Source organism: Bombina bombina, chromosome 8, assembly GCF_027579735.1.
Source record: "Bombina bombina isolate aBomBom1 chromosome 8, aBomBom1.pri, whole genome shotgun sequence".
Taxonomy (NCBI): domain Eukaryota; kingdom Metazoa; phylum Chordata; class Amphibia; order Anura; family Bombinatoridae; genus Bombina; species Bombina bombina.
In genome coordinates this window covers 57,304,322-57,321,150 of record NC_069506.1, presented here as the reverse complement: position 1 = coordinate 57,321,150, position 16,829 = coordinate 57,304,322, and the positions used below count along the sequence as shown (strand labels likewise).

The 16,829-nt window shown below is 35.8% G+C and overlaps 1 protein-coding gene across 1 annotated transcript; it reads left to right on the top strand.

The window, feature by feature from the left end:
• Nucleotides 1-6,064: 6,064 nt before the first annotated feature.
• Nucleotides 6,065-6,808, top strand: LOC128638810 (transcription factor HES-5-like). The gene is made up of 3 exons (XM_053690949.1): nt 6,065-6,144; nt 6,289-6,463; nt 6,576-6,808. Exons 1-3 carry the CDS (start codon nt 6,091-6,093, stop codon nt 6,806-6,808), a joined length of 462 nt encoding a protein of 153 aa, XP_053546924.1. The 5' UTR covers nt 6,065-6,090.
• Nucleotides 6,809-16,829: the final 10,021 nt, after the last annotated feature.

Genomic DNA, 16,829 nt, shown 5'->3' with positions numbered 1-16,829 from the left:
GAAGCAAATAAGACAACAGAGGTTAATTCATTTTTAGGGCTACGTGACAATTTTCCAAATTAGTTTTCATAGGAGACTAAATAACGCAAACAATATTTTATCTACATATTTTTTTTTAGAAGACAAAACCCAATTTTTCTTTCATGATTTAGATAGGGCAGGCGATTTTAAACAACTTTCCAGTTTACTTTCAAATGTTCTTCATTCTCTTACGTTCAGCTAGCTCCCAGTAGTGCATTTCTGCTACTTCAACAAAGGATACCAAGAGAATAAAGCAAATTTGACTAAAGAGGCAGATTGTTAAGTTGTTTAAAATAGTATTCTCTATCTGAATTGTGAAAGAAAATGTTTGGGTTTCATGCACCTTTAATGTTAACACGTCATTTTGGGGGCTACGTGACAATTTTCCAAATTAGTTTTCATAGGAGACCAAATATAGCAAACAATATTTTATCTACATACAGTTTTTTTCCCCACAATGTCAATTTACTACAGGTCCATGGAGTTAAATCAATGAAGGTAGCATATTAATTAACCAAGCTGCTGTTATACACAATGGAGCTGAAACAAATACAAACATACTTTTTTTGAGTTGGTGCCATAACTCTGTTTCATTACAGTACAGGACAAGTGCGTCAGGTGTGAATTTCTACAGCCCGCCCACAAGGATCTCCTGTTCTTTGATGATACAGCTAATAGGTTAACACTATTATGTTACGCACACTTTCACTCTTCATCTCAGACGCATTCATCAAAGGTCTTTTTGAAACTCTCAGTATAGAAAACATCTCATTTAGGTCTGTATTATAATGATATTTACTGTAATGCAACCTAACCCAGGCCTGGTGAATATAATGTTTGTTCCAATAATTCACATGTTTGTGAGCTATGTGCAGAATAATATGCAAACTATTCCAAAGCCATCTAGTTTTATCACACTCATAACATGCACATAAAAAGGGAAACAGGTACAAAACCCTTTATGCAAACTGCTTGTGACAAAGTTTGGATTTCAGAAAATGTGTTTGCATCTGTAAAATGGGAGAGGAGATTGGACCAAGTGTAAATAACAATATCTTATGTCATTTAGACAATATGTACGTCATTATACAGCTTATATGTGTAAGCTAAAAGTAGCTTTATATCATCTGTAATACTTTGTGCCTGTGTATAAAATCCATGTATCTGATTGAGCTATATCCTTATAACCTGCTTGAGCTATGACAATGAACTGAATAGTCGTGTACTTCTTAGAGCTGACTATAATAATATATCCTTTACATTTATGTTTTATCCGAGTTGTCAGATTTATCTGATTTCTATGTATCTATCTTTTAAATTCAGTACCTTATAAAGCAACATAAAGGATGCATTAACTTTTAAAGCTGTTAAAGTTATTTGTTTTTTTTCCCTAAAAGTATCATTAATAACAGAAAGATTCTCTTTAAAAAGGAAATCTATATGTTTTTGTAAATCAATCAAGTTTCCTCTTAAAGGGACAGTAAAGTCATAATTAAACAGTCACGATTTAGACAGAGCATACAATTTTAAACAAATTTCCTATTTACTTCTATTATTTCATTTGCCTCCTTCTCTTGTTATCCTTTGCTGAAAGGTTTATCTAGGAATGCTCAGGAGCAGCAAAGAACCTAGGTTCTAGCTGCTGATTGGTGTCTGCATATATATATATATATAAAGTATATATATATATATATATATATATATATATATATACCTAGGCTGACCATATTGCCGCTTTAAAAAGGGACACATATGAAAAATACATATGTCAGGGCTGTTTTTAGGGCTGTTTAAAGAAATGGTTTTGTATAAGAACCCTCACATATGTATTTTTCATATGTGTTCCTTCTTAAAGTGGCAATATGGTAAGCCTATATATACCGATTGTCATTGGTTCACCGATGTGTTCAGTTAGAAACCAGGGGGTCGATCCGATATAAAGCGTCGCCCGCAAAATCCGGCGACGCCAATATTTGCGCGGATTTGGTATCACATATACGGCGTAACCTAGAAGTTACGCGCGTATATTTCTGCCGTCGCCCGCAGTTTTTTGGGCCATAGGCAGGTATACCAAACCCGCGCAGTTTGGTATCCAATATGCAGCGTAAGGACTTACGTGGCGAAAATGGAGAAAACTTACTCCATTTTCACCTCGCCACAAAAAGCAGCCGTAAGAAGCCTTACGCTGACTATTGGAGCCCCGTAACTCCCTAAACTAACTAGAAAATAAACCTAACACCTAACGCATGCGCAATGTCTATCTCCCTGTCAACCGCGATCTGCTAAAATAAACCTAACACCTAACGCATGCGCAATGTCTATCTACCTGTCAACCGCGATCCCCCCCCCCCCCCCGAAATCCCTAATAAAGTTATTACCCCCTAAACCGCCGCTCCCGGACCCCGCCGCCATCTACATAAACTAACCCCCTACTGTGAGCCTCTAAAACCGCCGCCATCTACCTTATCTATCCCCTAATCTGACCCCTTACACCGCCGCCACCTATATAAAAATGATTAACCCCTAATGTAAGCCCCTTACACCGCCGCCATCTCTATTAAAATGATTAACCCCTAATTTAATCTACCTACCCCGCCGCCAGCTATATTATCTATATTAACCCTAAGTATATTATAGTTAATATAGGTATTACATTATATATATTAACTATATTAACCCTAATTATATTAGGGTTAATATAGTTAATATAGTTACTATAGTATTTATATTAACTATATTAACTCTATCTAACCCTAACTAAATTTATATTAAATTAATCTAATTCATTTATAAACTAAAATATTCCTATTTAAATCTAAATACTTACCTATAAAATAAACCCTAAGATAGCTACAATATAATTAATAATTACATTGTAGCTATGTTAGGGTTAATATTTATTTTACAGGTAAATTGTTAATTATTTTAACTAGGTATAATAGATATTAAATAGTTATTAACTATTTAATATCTACCTAGTTAAAATAATTACCCAATTACCTGTAAAATAAATCCTAACCTAAGTTACAAATACACCTACACTATCAATAAATTTAATAAACTACTAACATCTATCTAAAAATACAATTAAATTAACTAAACTAAATTACAAAAAAAAAAAAACACTAAATTACAAAAAATAAAAAAAAGATTACAAGATATTTAAGCTAATTACACCTATTCTAAGCCCCCTAATAAAATAATAAACCCCCAAAATAAAAAAAATTCCCTGCCCTATTCTAAATTCAACAAATTTCAAAGCTCTTTACCTTACCAGCCCTTAAAAGGGCCTTTTGTGGGGCATGCCCCAAAGAATTCAGCTCTTTTGCATACAACAAATACAATACCCCCCCCCCCCCCCCATTACAACCCACCACCCACATACCCCTATTCTAAACCCACCCAAACCCCCCTTAAAAAAGCCTAACACTACCCCCCTGAAGATCTCCCTACCTTGTCTTCACCACACCGGGCCGAACTCCTGATCCGATCCGGGCGATGTCTTCCTCCAAGCGGCAAAGAAGAATTGAGCTCGCATTCTATTGGCTGTTCCGATCAGCCAATAGAATGCGAGCTCAATCTGATTGGCTGATTGGATCAGCCAATCGGATTGAACTTGAATCTGATTGGCTGATTCAATCAGCCAATCAGATTTTTTTAACTTAATTCCGATTGGCTGATAGAATCCTATCAGCCAATCGGAATTCGGCGGACGCCATCTTGGATGACGTCATTTAAAGGTACATCATTCCAAGTTCAGCAGTCGGCCGGGATGGATGCTCCGCGGCGGCGGAGCGAAGAAAGAAGATTGAAGATGCCGCCGGAAGAATGAAGACTTTGCTGCCGCTTGGAGGAAGACGTCGCCGGAGGAAGAATTCTTCTTTGCCGCTTGGAGGAAGACATCGCCCGGATCGGATCAGGAGTTCAGCCCGGTGTGGTGAAGACAAGGTAGGGAGATCTTCAGGGGGGTAGTGTTAGGCTTTTTTAAGGGGGGTTTGGGTGGGTTTAGAATAGGGGTATGTGGGTGGTGGGTTGTAATGGGGGGGGGGGTATTGTATTTCTTGTATGCAAAAGAGCTGAATTCTTTGGGGCATGCCCCACAAAAGGCCCTTTTAAGGGCTGGTAAGGTAAAGAGCTTTGAAATTTGTGGAATTTAGAATAGGGCAGGGAATTTTTTTTATTTTGGGGGTTTATTATTTTATTAGGGGGCTTAGAATAGGTGTAATTAGCTTAAATATCTTGTAATCTTTTTTTTATTTTTTGTAATTTAGTGTTTGTTTTTGTAATTTAGTTTAGTTAATTGAATTGTATTTTTAGATAGATGTTAGTAGTTTATTAAATTTATTGATAGTGTAGGTGTATTTGTAACTTAGGTTAGGATTTATTTTACAGGTAATTGGGTAATTATTTTAACTAGGTAGATATTAAATAGTTAATAACTATTTAATATCTATTATACCTAGTTAAAATAATTAACAATTTACCTGTAAAATAAAAATTAACCCTAACATAGCTACAATGTAATTATTAATTATATTGTAGCTATCTTAGGGTTTATTTTATAGGTAAGTATTTAGATTTAAATAGGAACATTTTAGTTTATAAATGAATTAGATTAATTTAATATAAATTTAGTTAGGGTTAGATAGAGTTAATATAGTTAATATAAATACTATAGTAACTATATTAACTATATTAACCCTAATATAATTAGGGTTAATATAGTTAATATATATAATGTAATACCTATATTAACTATAATATACTTAGGGTTAATATAGATAATATAGCTGGCGGCGGGGTAGGTAGATTAAATTAGGGGTTAATCATTTTAATAGAGATGGCGGCGGTGTAAGGGGCTTACATTAGGGGTTAATCATTTTAATATAGATGGCGGCGGTGTTAGGGGCTCACTTTAGGGGGTTATAGATATAATATAGCTGGCGGCGGGGTACGGGAGCGGCGGTTTAGGGGTTAATAATTTTATTAGGTTGCGGCGGGGTAAAGGAGCGGCGGTTTAGGGGTTAATAGCATTTTTATTGTTAGGCTAGTGAGGGGGGATAGCGGATAGAGGGTTAGACAGTGCGGGCTATGTTAGGGAGGCGTGTTAGACAGTGCGGGCTATGTTAGGGAGGCGTGTTAGACAGTGCGGGTGTTTTAGACTTTAGTCAGGTTTTATAGGCGCCGGCAGATTCTAACGTGGCGCAAGTCACTGGCGACGCCAGAAATTTGTACTTACGCAGATTTCTGGACATCGCTGGTTTGTCAGACTTACGGCACGTTAGCATCTGACGGCGACCTATATGGGATGGCTCGAGTTGCGAGCTGAAACTGCGGGCGACGCCGGTTCCCTCGCTTGCGCCGCAAACTGCGATCGATATCGGATCGCGCCCCTGTAGTGCATTGCTGCGCCTTCAACAAATGATACCAAGAGAATGAAGCAAATTTGATAATAGAAGTAAACTAGAAAGTTGTTTAAAATTGTATGTTCTACCAAAAAAAATATCATGAAAGAAAATTTTTGGGTTTGATGTCCATTTCAAGATCTCCCTATATACTTGTTACTGTATTTTGTAATTATACATCCCTGATATATATATTTGTAAATAAAATGTTATGTGAGCTGAATTTGGTTATAAGGCAAAAAACAACTTTTCCATGCTCTCAGTATTTGATAAAATAATTAAATATATATACATTTAAATAATCTTGTTATTCTACTAGAACTACATCCCTGTTATTCCCTTTTGTAAAATGCCCCATGCAGCTTATTGTTGGCTCTAACTAACAGATCATTTAACATTCCCAGCAAACGTCCCCTCACCCATCTGTATTGCTATCTTGTGTTACAGGCTCCAGATGTCCCTGTCTCCTGTCACCATTTAATGGGACACACTTCTATTGTCCCTGCTGGGCTGTGATTGGCTGCTGACTGTGGGAACCTGTGCACAGCCAGCTACTCACATCTAATTATGGACCAAGAGCACTATATAGAGGGAGCGTTTGCTGCTCTAGTTAGTTTTCTCTTTAATCTGATATCAGAGGACTGTTGTGCACTAACTGGACAGGATGGCTCCCTGTATCATCACTATGCAAAGTACTGAGGAAAAGGGTCTCAGAAAGGTAACCATTGCTTGATATTTAGTAAATAATTTAAGAAGCTACACCATATATTCTTTATCCATTGAAGATGCTTACAACATGAACCCATCATCTAATCTATTCCAATTTGTAATACTTACAATTTGTTGTCATTTTTCTCTGCAGCTAAAGAAGCCAGTGATTGAGAAGATGAGGAGAGATCGTATTAACAGCAGCATTGAGCAGCTCAGGATATTGCTGGAGAAAGAGTTTCAGAAACAGCAACTTCCATCCAAACCAGAGAAGGCTGATATCCTGGAGATGACAGTGAGCTTCCTGCAACAGCATCTGGCTGCTAAATGTAAGTAGCTTTTTATTTATTAATTGTAAAGTTAAAACTAATCCCCTTATTTATTATAAATGATAAATTGCAATGCTAATATAAACCTAACTGATTTATTTTTCATTTATAGCAGCACCATCACCCAGCCTGTCCTACAGAGAAGGTCACTCTAGATGTCTCCAGGAATCTCTGCACTTCCTCTCCCTGCAGCCACAGTCAGAAGCTCAGGTGAACCTGCTGCATCATATCCAGGGACCCCAATGCACCCCAGAAGTTGCACATCTACAAGTGCAGTCCCCTTATGACTCTCACATCAACCAGACAACTGTGAAAGACATAAAAGCTCTATGGAGACCTTGGTAATACAGAGACTTTTGATCTGAGACCATTTGTAATGAAGTTTGGGAACTATTTACTTCTAAATATTTTCAGCAATAGAATTTTTACTGCAAATCAAGGACTCCATTTGTATCTTGAATTTGTGAGATCAAAGACAATTTGCACAGAGCAATCACAATGGCTGGAGTATGTGTACATTACATAGTGCAATCTATGCTTGCAAAGAATATTTCTTATGTTTTGTATAGCTGAATAGTTCAGTTTGGTTACAGTGTGTAGCTATGCTACTTTATACAGAAATCACCAGGCAATAAGCTGGTGGATCTTTGTAATATATTTTACCTTCCAAGAAGGATATGTGCTGATGTGTCAGTCACATATGAGTATGGAGATAGATCCTCAATATAAGGTCTCTTCTAGAATGTAGTCAATTACAATTAGATATGGTGTTTACTATTTAATACACTGGACATCATTGGCTTGTATTTTGTTTCTATGTAACCCTTTCTTCTCCAAACACAAAGTACTGCAGGTTTTCATAGATGACAGACGGTTAAATAGATATATTTAGAGATTATAGAGTATTACCTATGGCATCCATAGGAAATAGTGTGGTATTTAAATTTATTATTAAAGGGACACTGAACCCAAATTTTTTCTTTCGTGATTCAGATAGAGCATGCAATTTTAAGCAACTTTCTAATTTTCTCCTATTATCAAATGTTCTTCATTCTCTTGGTATCTTTATTTGAAAAAGAAGAATGTAAGTTTAGATGCCGGCCCATTTTTGGTGAACAACCTGGGTTGTTCTTGCTGATTGGTGGATACATTCACCCACCAATAAACAAGTGCTGTCCAGAGTACTAAACCAAAAATTGGATGGCTCCTTATCTTAGATGCCTTCTTTTTCAAATAAAGATAGCAAGAGAACAAAGAAAAATTGATAATAGGAGTAAATTAGAAAGTGTCTTAAAATTGCATGCTCTATGTGAATCATGAAAGAAAAAATTTGGGTTCAGTGTCCCTTTAAGATTCCTCAGTCTTGCAATGCAAAACATTGATATTGTTGTTATGTATAAATTTGCCTCAAAGAGTGATCAATGAATATGAATGTGTAGCTATAATATCAGCATCATATGTTATGAAATGTGTGTGTGTGGTTCTGGTGATACAAAGGACCCTCTCAGACTGCACAATATTTGTGCTTTACATGGTAATATAATAAAGTATATTTAGTTCTACTGATAATTTTTACATAAATGTAAAACTTGTTATAAAGTTGCTGTAGATCAGATATATCTGATTGTGTTTTCATTTTAATATTTTATAAAAAAACATCCAGATTATTTCCTTCATTAGTTGAAGGGCAAGTTAGAGTGTGAAATCTATTTTTGTCTACAAAAGTTGTATTTTCAAGAAACAAATATAATTTTATTTATATATATATATATATATATATATATATATATATATATATATATATATATATGGATTTCTCACTTTGTTGTACTTTTAATGTGTAAAACACGATATGTAAGTGCTTCCGTTTATTCAAATGACTGAAACAATATTATTTTTCTGAAAGTCAATAAAATCTGTTTATTTTTTAAACAAATTGTCCTTTGTCTTACATTTGAATGTTTTTAAAACAAATGTATTCCTTGTTTTCCGCAATTGTTTTACATTAAAGGGTTATTCCTATCATAATTTAAATGTAAATAGATGAATTACATCTCTGAATAGAAACATATTTGTCATGTACATGTATAGTCAAAATGCTTCAAGTAAAAGTTATCAGTTTTAGTGTTAACATTTTTCTCGGCACCATATGTGATGCAAATATATTAATGTTCCATATATTAAATTGCAAAATTACACCACTAAAGTGACATAAAACTAAACAAATTGCAGGTAGAACATACAATTTTAAAACAACTTTCCAATTTACTTATAATATCAAATGTGCTTTGTTCACTTTGTATCCTTTGTTGAAGAAGCATAAATACACTACTGGGAGGAAGTTGAATATATCACCTGATCCAATGGCAAGAGACATATAGCAGCCAGCTCCCATTCCTGCATTGCCTCTCCTGAGACTACTTATGTATACTTTTCAACAAAGGATACCAAAAGAATAAAGCAAATTAGCTAATAGAAGAAAATAGGAAAGTTGTTCAAAATATGAGGTTTATTTCCCTTTGAGCCTCTTGGCATCTAACACAAAGTTAAAAATTAAACTCAGTTTGCCACATCAGAATTAAATGCCAAGACTCTCATATAGCCAATAAATGACCGAGCACAGGGGAGTTCACTTTTTATTAAATGGAGAAACAGTTACTAGTGGTAGGATTGGCAGTAGACCATGTGACCAGAGTTAGGTCTTCAAAATAAAACTAGATTATAGTTCCATGTGTAGTTAATAATTACATAGCATATTATCTACTATTAAAGGGGCATAAAAGTGCAAAAAGAAAATGTTTTATGTGTATGGGCATTTTATAATGGCACTATTGCTTGTATATAACCCTGAAAAGGTGCTAAACTCATAGGTATATGCAAGCAACAGTGTGATAATAAACTGCTCATACATATTAGACCATTTATTTTTTTGTTTGTTTTCATAACAAATTACTGAACTTTGTATTCTGCTCAGTTATTGATGCTGAAGGACACACAAAACCCATAGAGGGCCAGATGTGGCCCACAAGCCATAGGTTGGACAACTCTCTTCTAGCACATCAACTCCACAGATCATAAACTAAACATTCTGAATCCCTGTTTACATTTCACTCACAAAGAGAAACTGAAGTAGAACAAAAAGCACAACCCAAATGTGTTTGGGTGCCTATTTTAAATTCTTTTAAACTTTGGAAGTTGTGCATCTTTTTTACAGAACAAACCTAATTGAGCAATACACTATAGTTGCTGAACCTAGAAACGCCTACAGCACAATTCCCTGTCCCAAGGAGAAAGCCCCGGGAAGGATCGTATCTGACAGTGTACTAGCCACTGACTAAAGTGCTAGCAGGCGAGTTAGTACTGGTCACAGCACAGTACCACAGTCTCCGGTAAGCGCATTACCTCTCTGCTTGTTGTATTATCCCCCCTTTTTGAAACAATATCACGCTATGTGGCGCCCTCTCCATCTCTTTTTTCCAAATGTGTACTTTTTACTTTATATTAAGCAAAATATATTTTTAAATGTTTTTAAAGAGACATTAAAGACTGAGGGCCAAATTATAAGTGGGGAGCAAAATATCGCTTCAGCGAAAGCAATATTTGTGCTCCACTTTGTAATACCATCGCACACAAAAGAGAGTGCACTTCCATAGGTTCCAATGGGAGCCTCGTTCTCATGCCGTCAGACACAGCATGAGAACTAGCACCTGTGAAGGGAGTAAGTCGCACAGCGTTGGCCAGCAAAGAGTAAATATATATGTATATATGTGTATATAAGTACATACATATATATATATATATATATACAGGGAACACACAGTTTTCATAGAATGCAATGTAAAGGCACTTTTCAGCGCTGTTTTTTTTTTCCTAATATTTCACATCTGACAACTTTACCCCAAAACCTGTCTAGTGCAGTCATTTTTCCCCCAAAAAACAAATGCTATAATTTTTTATTTTTAAAAAGGCACTACACTTTTTTTTTTTGGGGGGGGGGGGGCAGTTGGGGCACTTTTAAAAAATGAATAAGAGGTTGTGAGTTTGCGGTAGCAATAACCAGTCACTTGTAATGCCTGGTTATTTATTGCGCACCTGTAAATGGGCAAATTTGACCATTTACAGGCGGGCACTAAATTAGAGCTCCACTTGTAATCTAGCCCTAAATAAATTCTAGATAGACTGAAGCATTCAATAAAAAGATTAGTCTAAGAATAACATGTAGATGTATTTTTTAAAGGGACACTCAAGTCAAAATAAACCTTTATGATTCAGATAGAGCAGCAGTTTTAAGACACTCTACAATTTACTTCCATGATCAAATTTTGCAGTATTTTTATGTTCACACTTTTTGGGGAACAAGCTCCTACTAAGCATGTGCAGAAGCTCACAGGGTATGCGTATACTAGTCTGAGATTGGCTGATGTCTGTCACATGATACAGGGGGCCGGAAAATGAGAGAAAAAAATAAAATTGTCAGAAAAAAAATCTACTGCTTATTTGAAATTCAGAGTAAATGATATTGCATTGTCTTTTTATTGTGTACTTGTTAATTATGTAATTCTACTGCATTGAGTGGTCCTTTAAAGTTTAATTAGTTGCTTAATTATGGACAGCAATGAGTGCTGCCATGTTGAAACATAGGTTTCTTTCTCTGCTGTGGCTAATTAGAGACAATTATAAATAAGTCACTAAAGTGTGCAGACAACGAATGCCTGAAATATAACAGTGTTCTGCAATTCCACTTCTAGCAGGAACTGAAAAGCACCCGATTGTCAGAATGAAATTACAGGAAAAGGGGACAAAATAAATAATGAAAGCATATTGCAAAGTTTTTTTTATAGATATAATTTATCATTTTATATTACCATAGCAAAGTGTTTAATGTTTAATATATATAACAATGATAATCACTCATTAACCATTCATTTTTCCTGTTGGGGGGTAGGTATGCAGAATTTGATGGCTTTAACACCTTAGGACATGCAACATACATGGTACATCACTGTTGTTAAGGGGTTAATGCCCCTATAACTCTTCCTGCAGACACATTTAGAATTATAATCCCCTGGCTAGCAGACACATAGGAAAATTAATAGCAACTTCAAGCCATAAACATATAGAATAGAACATTATCTATTTCCAATCAGAAGCAGAGCACTGGTTAACCCCCTGTCAGACACATCTTTATTTTCTGAAAACACACAGCCTCTCAAAATAAGCTGAAATAATATTTTTTAAGTTACAATGAATAATGTTTAGTAGAACAGTGACAGTAACTAACAAACGTGCTGCCCTATGAACATTCCTAGATTACCTAGGACAGCAATGGTTAACCTTGCCACCCCAGATGTTTTGGAACTACATTTTCCATGATGCTTAGGCACTCTGCAGACTAGTTGAGCATCATGGGATATGTAGTTCTGAAACATCAGGGGTACCATGGCAACGTTAGTAATCACTGGCCTAGGATAAAGACACACCTAAACTGGTTAGGCTGGATAGGTTATTAATGAACCTAGGTCATTATCAGAACTCAGTTTGAAGATCTAGTCCAATAATTATTTTTCAGGTTACACTGACCTGATCTCAAAATACATTAGATAAGTACATGTAATTTGGTTCGGACTGGACACTCGGTAATCTAGCAGGCGCTATTAAAGTTTATTTGAAAGGAAATTTTTCAATCTCTAAAATTTATACCACCCTGGTTCGTCATAGGGGGCAACAAAATATGAATGTTTTCTTAATTAAATGGAATAAATTGTTTCCAGAGGTAGCTTTGGAGGATATTCAATTAAGCTTTCTATTAACTAAGAAAACAAAAACGTCCAATTCAAATTAATTAATATGACTTACTTTACGGCAAAAAAAATGGCAGGCTGGTATTTGGAGGGGAATTTGTGTTCCAGGTGTAGCGCTTCTGGTGGTGCCCGAAAATAAGGCAGTTCTATTTGAAAATTAATTTCTGGCTCAATAGAGCCTTAGATTTGCAGATTTTGTTAAAAATCCAAGAGATTGTTACTCTTGTCAGACCTGATAAAACGTACACGAATATTCCTCTAATTAACCCTGTAATTATGATTGGACGTATTTTGATATTAGAAAAATGGAAAGCCAGTTCAGCCCCGACTATTGTGGAGTTCTCTAAACGAATAGAGACACAGATAATAATACAACAATATAATGTACCGAGTTTCAATGAAAAACAGATAGAATCTTTCTTTGCCAAATGGAATAAGGTTATTCAGACAATGCCAGTATGGTCACAAAACAACTGGTCTACCCATTTAGGCAATCCATCTTTTTTCCATTAAATATACTTAACAGTAATTTCCCTATAATATGGGCCAATTAGATGGATGAAGTAAATACGATTTTTTTTCTCTTCTTCTTTCCTGTGCCACCCCTCCCCAATCGAATCGAATCGAGTGTAATCATCTGATTACAATTACTGAACTAATGTATGTAATAGTTATTATGTACTGTAGTACAATTGCTAACATTGAATGAATATTTCATTGTGACCATGCACTGTTAAGTCTATGACATATAATGTTTGCTTAAAACATATTACTTTACCTAGGAATATTGATATGTGTATGAATCATAAGGGTATTAGATTAATGGGAAATGTCCTCAGGGATTATTTAAGTTTACACTTATGCTAATAAACCTCCTGGGACGGGTGGTTTAAAAGAACTTTGTTTTGTTTAAATTGTATTATTGCCATGATCACTCTCAGTATCTTCCTAAATTCATGGGGAATTGGGGAATTTACTATCCAAGACCAGTTCTTTTTCCTGGTTATGTGTGGATCTTTCTCATTTCTGCCCTTCCTACAGGTTTTATGAGGAACTTTCTTCAGCTGTTCCTCATTTTTGTCACACAGCTAAGTCAGACAGCCTCCTATTGTCCTATAGTCTTCCTGACTGTGGGAATCAGACTAAAACACAGCACGCATTGTGGAAGAGGGGGGCTATTGGGATCATTCACCTATTTCATTGCATTTGGCCTATTTGTTTTATAATCATCAATGCAGCAATAGAGGACGAAACCCAATTTCTTTTTCAAGATTTAGATAGGGCAGACGATTTTAAACAACTTTCCAGTTTACTTTCAAATGTTCTTCATTCTCTTACGTTCAGCTAGCTCCCAGTAGTGCATTTCTGTTTCTTCAACAAAGGATACCAAGAGAATGAAACAAATAAGACAACAGAAGTAAATTCATTTTGAGGGCTACGTGACACTTTTCCAAATTAGTTTTCATAGGAGACTGAATAAAGCAAACAATATTTTATCTACATATATTTTTTTTTCTCCATAAGGTCAATTTAGTACAGGTACAAGGGTTTAAATCAATGAAGGTAGCATATTAATTAACCAAGCTGCTGTTATACACAATGGAGCTGAAACAAATACAAACGTTTTTTGAGTTGGTGCCATAACTCTGTTTCATTACAGTACAGGACCAGTGCGTCAGGTGTGAATTTCTACAGCCCGCCCACAAGGATCTCCTGTTCTTTGATGATACAGCTAATAGGTTAACACTAGTATGTTAAGCACACTTTCACTCTTCATCTCAGACGCATTCATCAAAGGTCTTTTTGAAACTCTCAGTATAGAAAACATCTCATTTAGGTCTGTATTATAATGATATTTGCTGTAATGCAACCTAACCCAGGCCTGGTGTATATAATGTTTGTTCCAATATTTCACATGTTTGTGAGCTATGTGCAGAATAATATGCAATTATTCCAAAGCCATCTAGTTTTATCACACTCATAATAACATGCACATAAAAAGGGATACAGGTACAAAACCCTTTATGCAAACTGCTTGTGACTGGAAAACGTTTGCATTTCAGAAAATGTGTTTACATCTGTAAAATGGGAGAGGAGATTGGACCAAGTGTAAATAACAATATCTTATGTCATTTAGACAATATGTACGTCATTATACAGCTTATATGTGTAAGCTAAAAGCAGCTTTATATCATCTGTAATACTTTGTACCTGTGCATAAAATCCATGTATCTGATTGAGTTATATCCTTATAACCTGCTTGAGCTATGACAATGAACTGAATAGTCGTGTACTTTTTAGAGCTGACTATAATAATATATCCTTTACATTTATGTTTTATCTGAGTTGGCAGATTTATCTGATTTCTATGTATCTATCTCTTATATTCACTACCTTATAAAGCAAAAGGATAAATTATCGATTAAAGCTGTTAAAGTTATTTGGTTCTTTTTCCTAAAAGTATCACGAATAACAGAAAGATTTTCTTTAAAAAGTAGATCTATATATTTGACTCATTTCTGTAAATCAGTTGTTTCCTCCTCAAGGGACAGAAAAGTCATAATTAAACATTCATGATTTAGACAGAGCATTCCATTTTAAACAACTTTCCTATTTATTTCTATTATTTAATTTGCTTCCTTCTCTTGTTATCCTTTGCTCAAAGGTTTATCTAGTTAAGCTCAGGAGCAGCAAAGAACCTAGGTTCTAGCTGCTGATTGGTGGCTGCATATTTATATATATATATATATATATATATATATATATATATATATATATATATATATATATAAAACATGGAAGGGAACTGCACTCCAAGACCTGATCAGGTACACATCCTGTGACTGAGCTTTCCCATTTGGCCAGATGCGGTGACTAACCTTTCCAGTTGTGATTTTATCTTAGCTGTGAGCTAGCTGGTGAGTGCTGGGTGTTTCTATGTGTTGTATTACTTTTTATTTGTAATCTCCCTTGTTTCTTGCACCCATTCCGGACTGGGGTTAACTGCCTGTGGCTCTGGTGACATCACAGCTTTTTTGGAGTGCTATTTAGCACCCAGGGCTGGATGTTACTGAGTCACAGGATGTGTACCTGATCCGGTCTTGGAGTGCAGTTCCCTTCCATGTTTTGTATTTTCTATGGGTGACTACAGCCACCTGTGCACCCCTTCTTTGTTCTCAGTTTGTTTGGCTTTGTGAGCTCGCATGATGGTGTGCCTGTGTTAGGGACTCAGGCGATGGAAAGGACCTTGACGTGGTGCCTGAGCTTTCCCATTTGGCCAGATGCGGTGACTAACCTTTCCAGTTGTGATTTTATCTTAGCTGTGAGCTAGCTGGTGAGTGCTGGGTGTTTCTATGTGTTGTATTACTTTTTATTTGTAATCCCCCTTGTTTCTTGCACCCATTCCGGACTGGAGTTAACTGCCTGTGGCTCTGGTGACATCACAGCTTTTTTGGAGTGCTATTTAGCACCCAGGGCTGGATGTTACTGAGTCACAGGATGTGTACCTGATCCGGTCTTGGAGTGCAGTTCCCTTCCATGTTTTGTATTTTCTATGGGTGATTACAGCCACCTGTGCACCCCTTCTTTGTTCTCAGTCTGTTTGGCTTTGTGAGCTTGCATGATGGTGTGGCTGTGTTAGGGACTCAGGCGATGGAAAGGACCTTGACGTGGTGCCTGAGCTTTCCCATTTGGCCAGATGCGGTGACTAACCTTTCCAGTTGTGATTTTATCTTAGCTGTGAGCTAGCTGGTGAGTGCTGGGTGTTTCTATGTGTTATATATATATATATATATATATATATATATATATATATATATATATATATACATATATACATACATACAGTATATATATATATATACCGATTGTCTTTGGCTCACCCATGTGTTTAGCTAGAAACCAGTAGTGCATTGCTGGTTCTTTAACAAATGATACCGAGAGAATGAAGCAAATTTGATAATAGAATTAAACTGGAAAGTTGTTTAAAATGGTATGTTTTACCTAAATCATTATAGATAAATGGGTTTCATGTCCCTTAAAGATCTCCCTATATACTTGTTGCTGTATTTTGTAATTATACATCCCTGATATATATGTTTGTAATAAAATGTGATGTGAACTGAATTTGGTTATAAGGCAAAAAACAACTTTTTCATGCTCTCAGTATTTGAAAAATAATTAAATATATATACATTTAAATAATCCTGTAAATCTACTAGAACTACATCCCTGTTATTCCATTTTGTAAGATGCCCCATGCAGCTTATTGTTGGCTCTTACTAACAGACCATTTAACATTCCCAGCAAACTTCCCCTCACCCATCTGTATTGCTAGCTTGTGTTACAGGCTACAGATGTCCCTGTCTCCTGTCACCATTTAATGGGACACACTTCTATTGTCCCTGCTGGGCTGTGATTGGCTGCTGACTGTGGGAACCTGTGCACAGCCAGCTACTCACATCTAATTATGGACCAAGAGCACTATATAGAGGGAGCGTTTGCTGCTCTAGTTAGTTTTCTCTTTAATCTGATATCAGAGGACTGTTGTGCACTAACTGAACCGG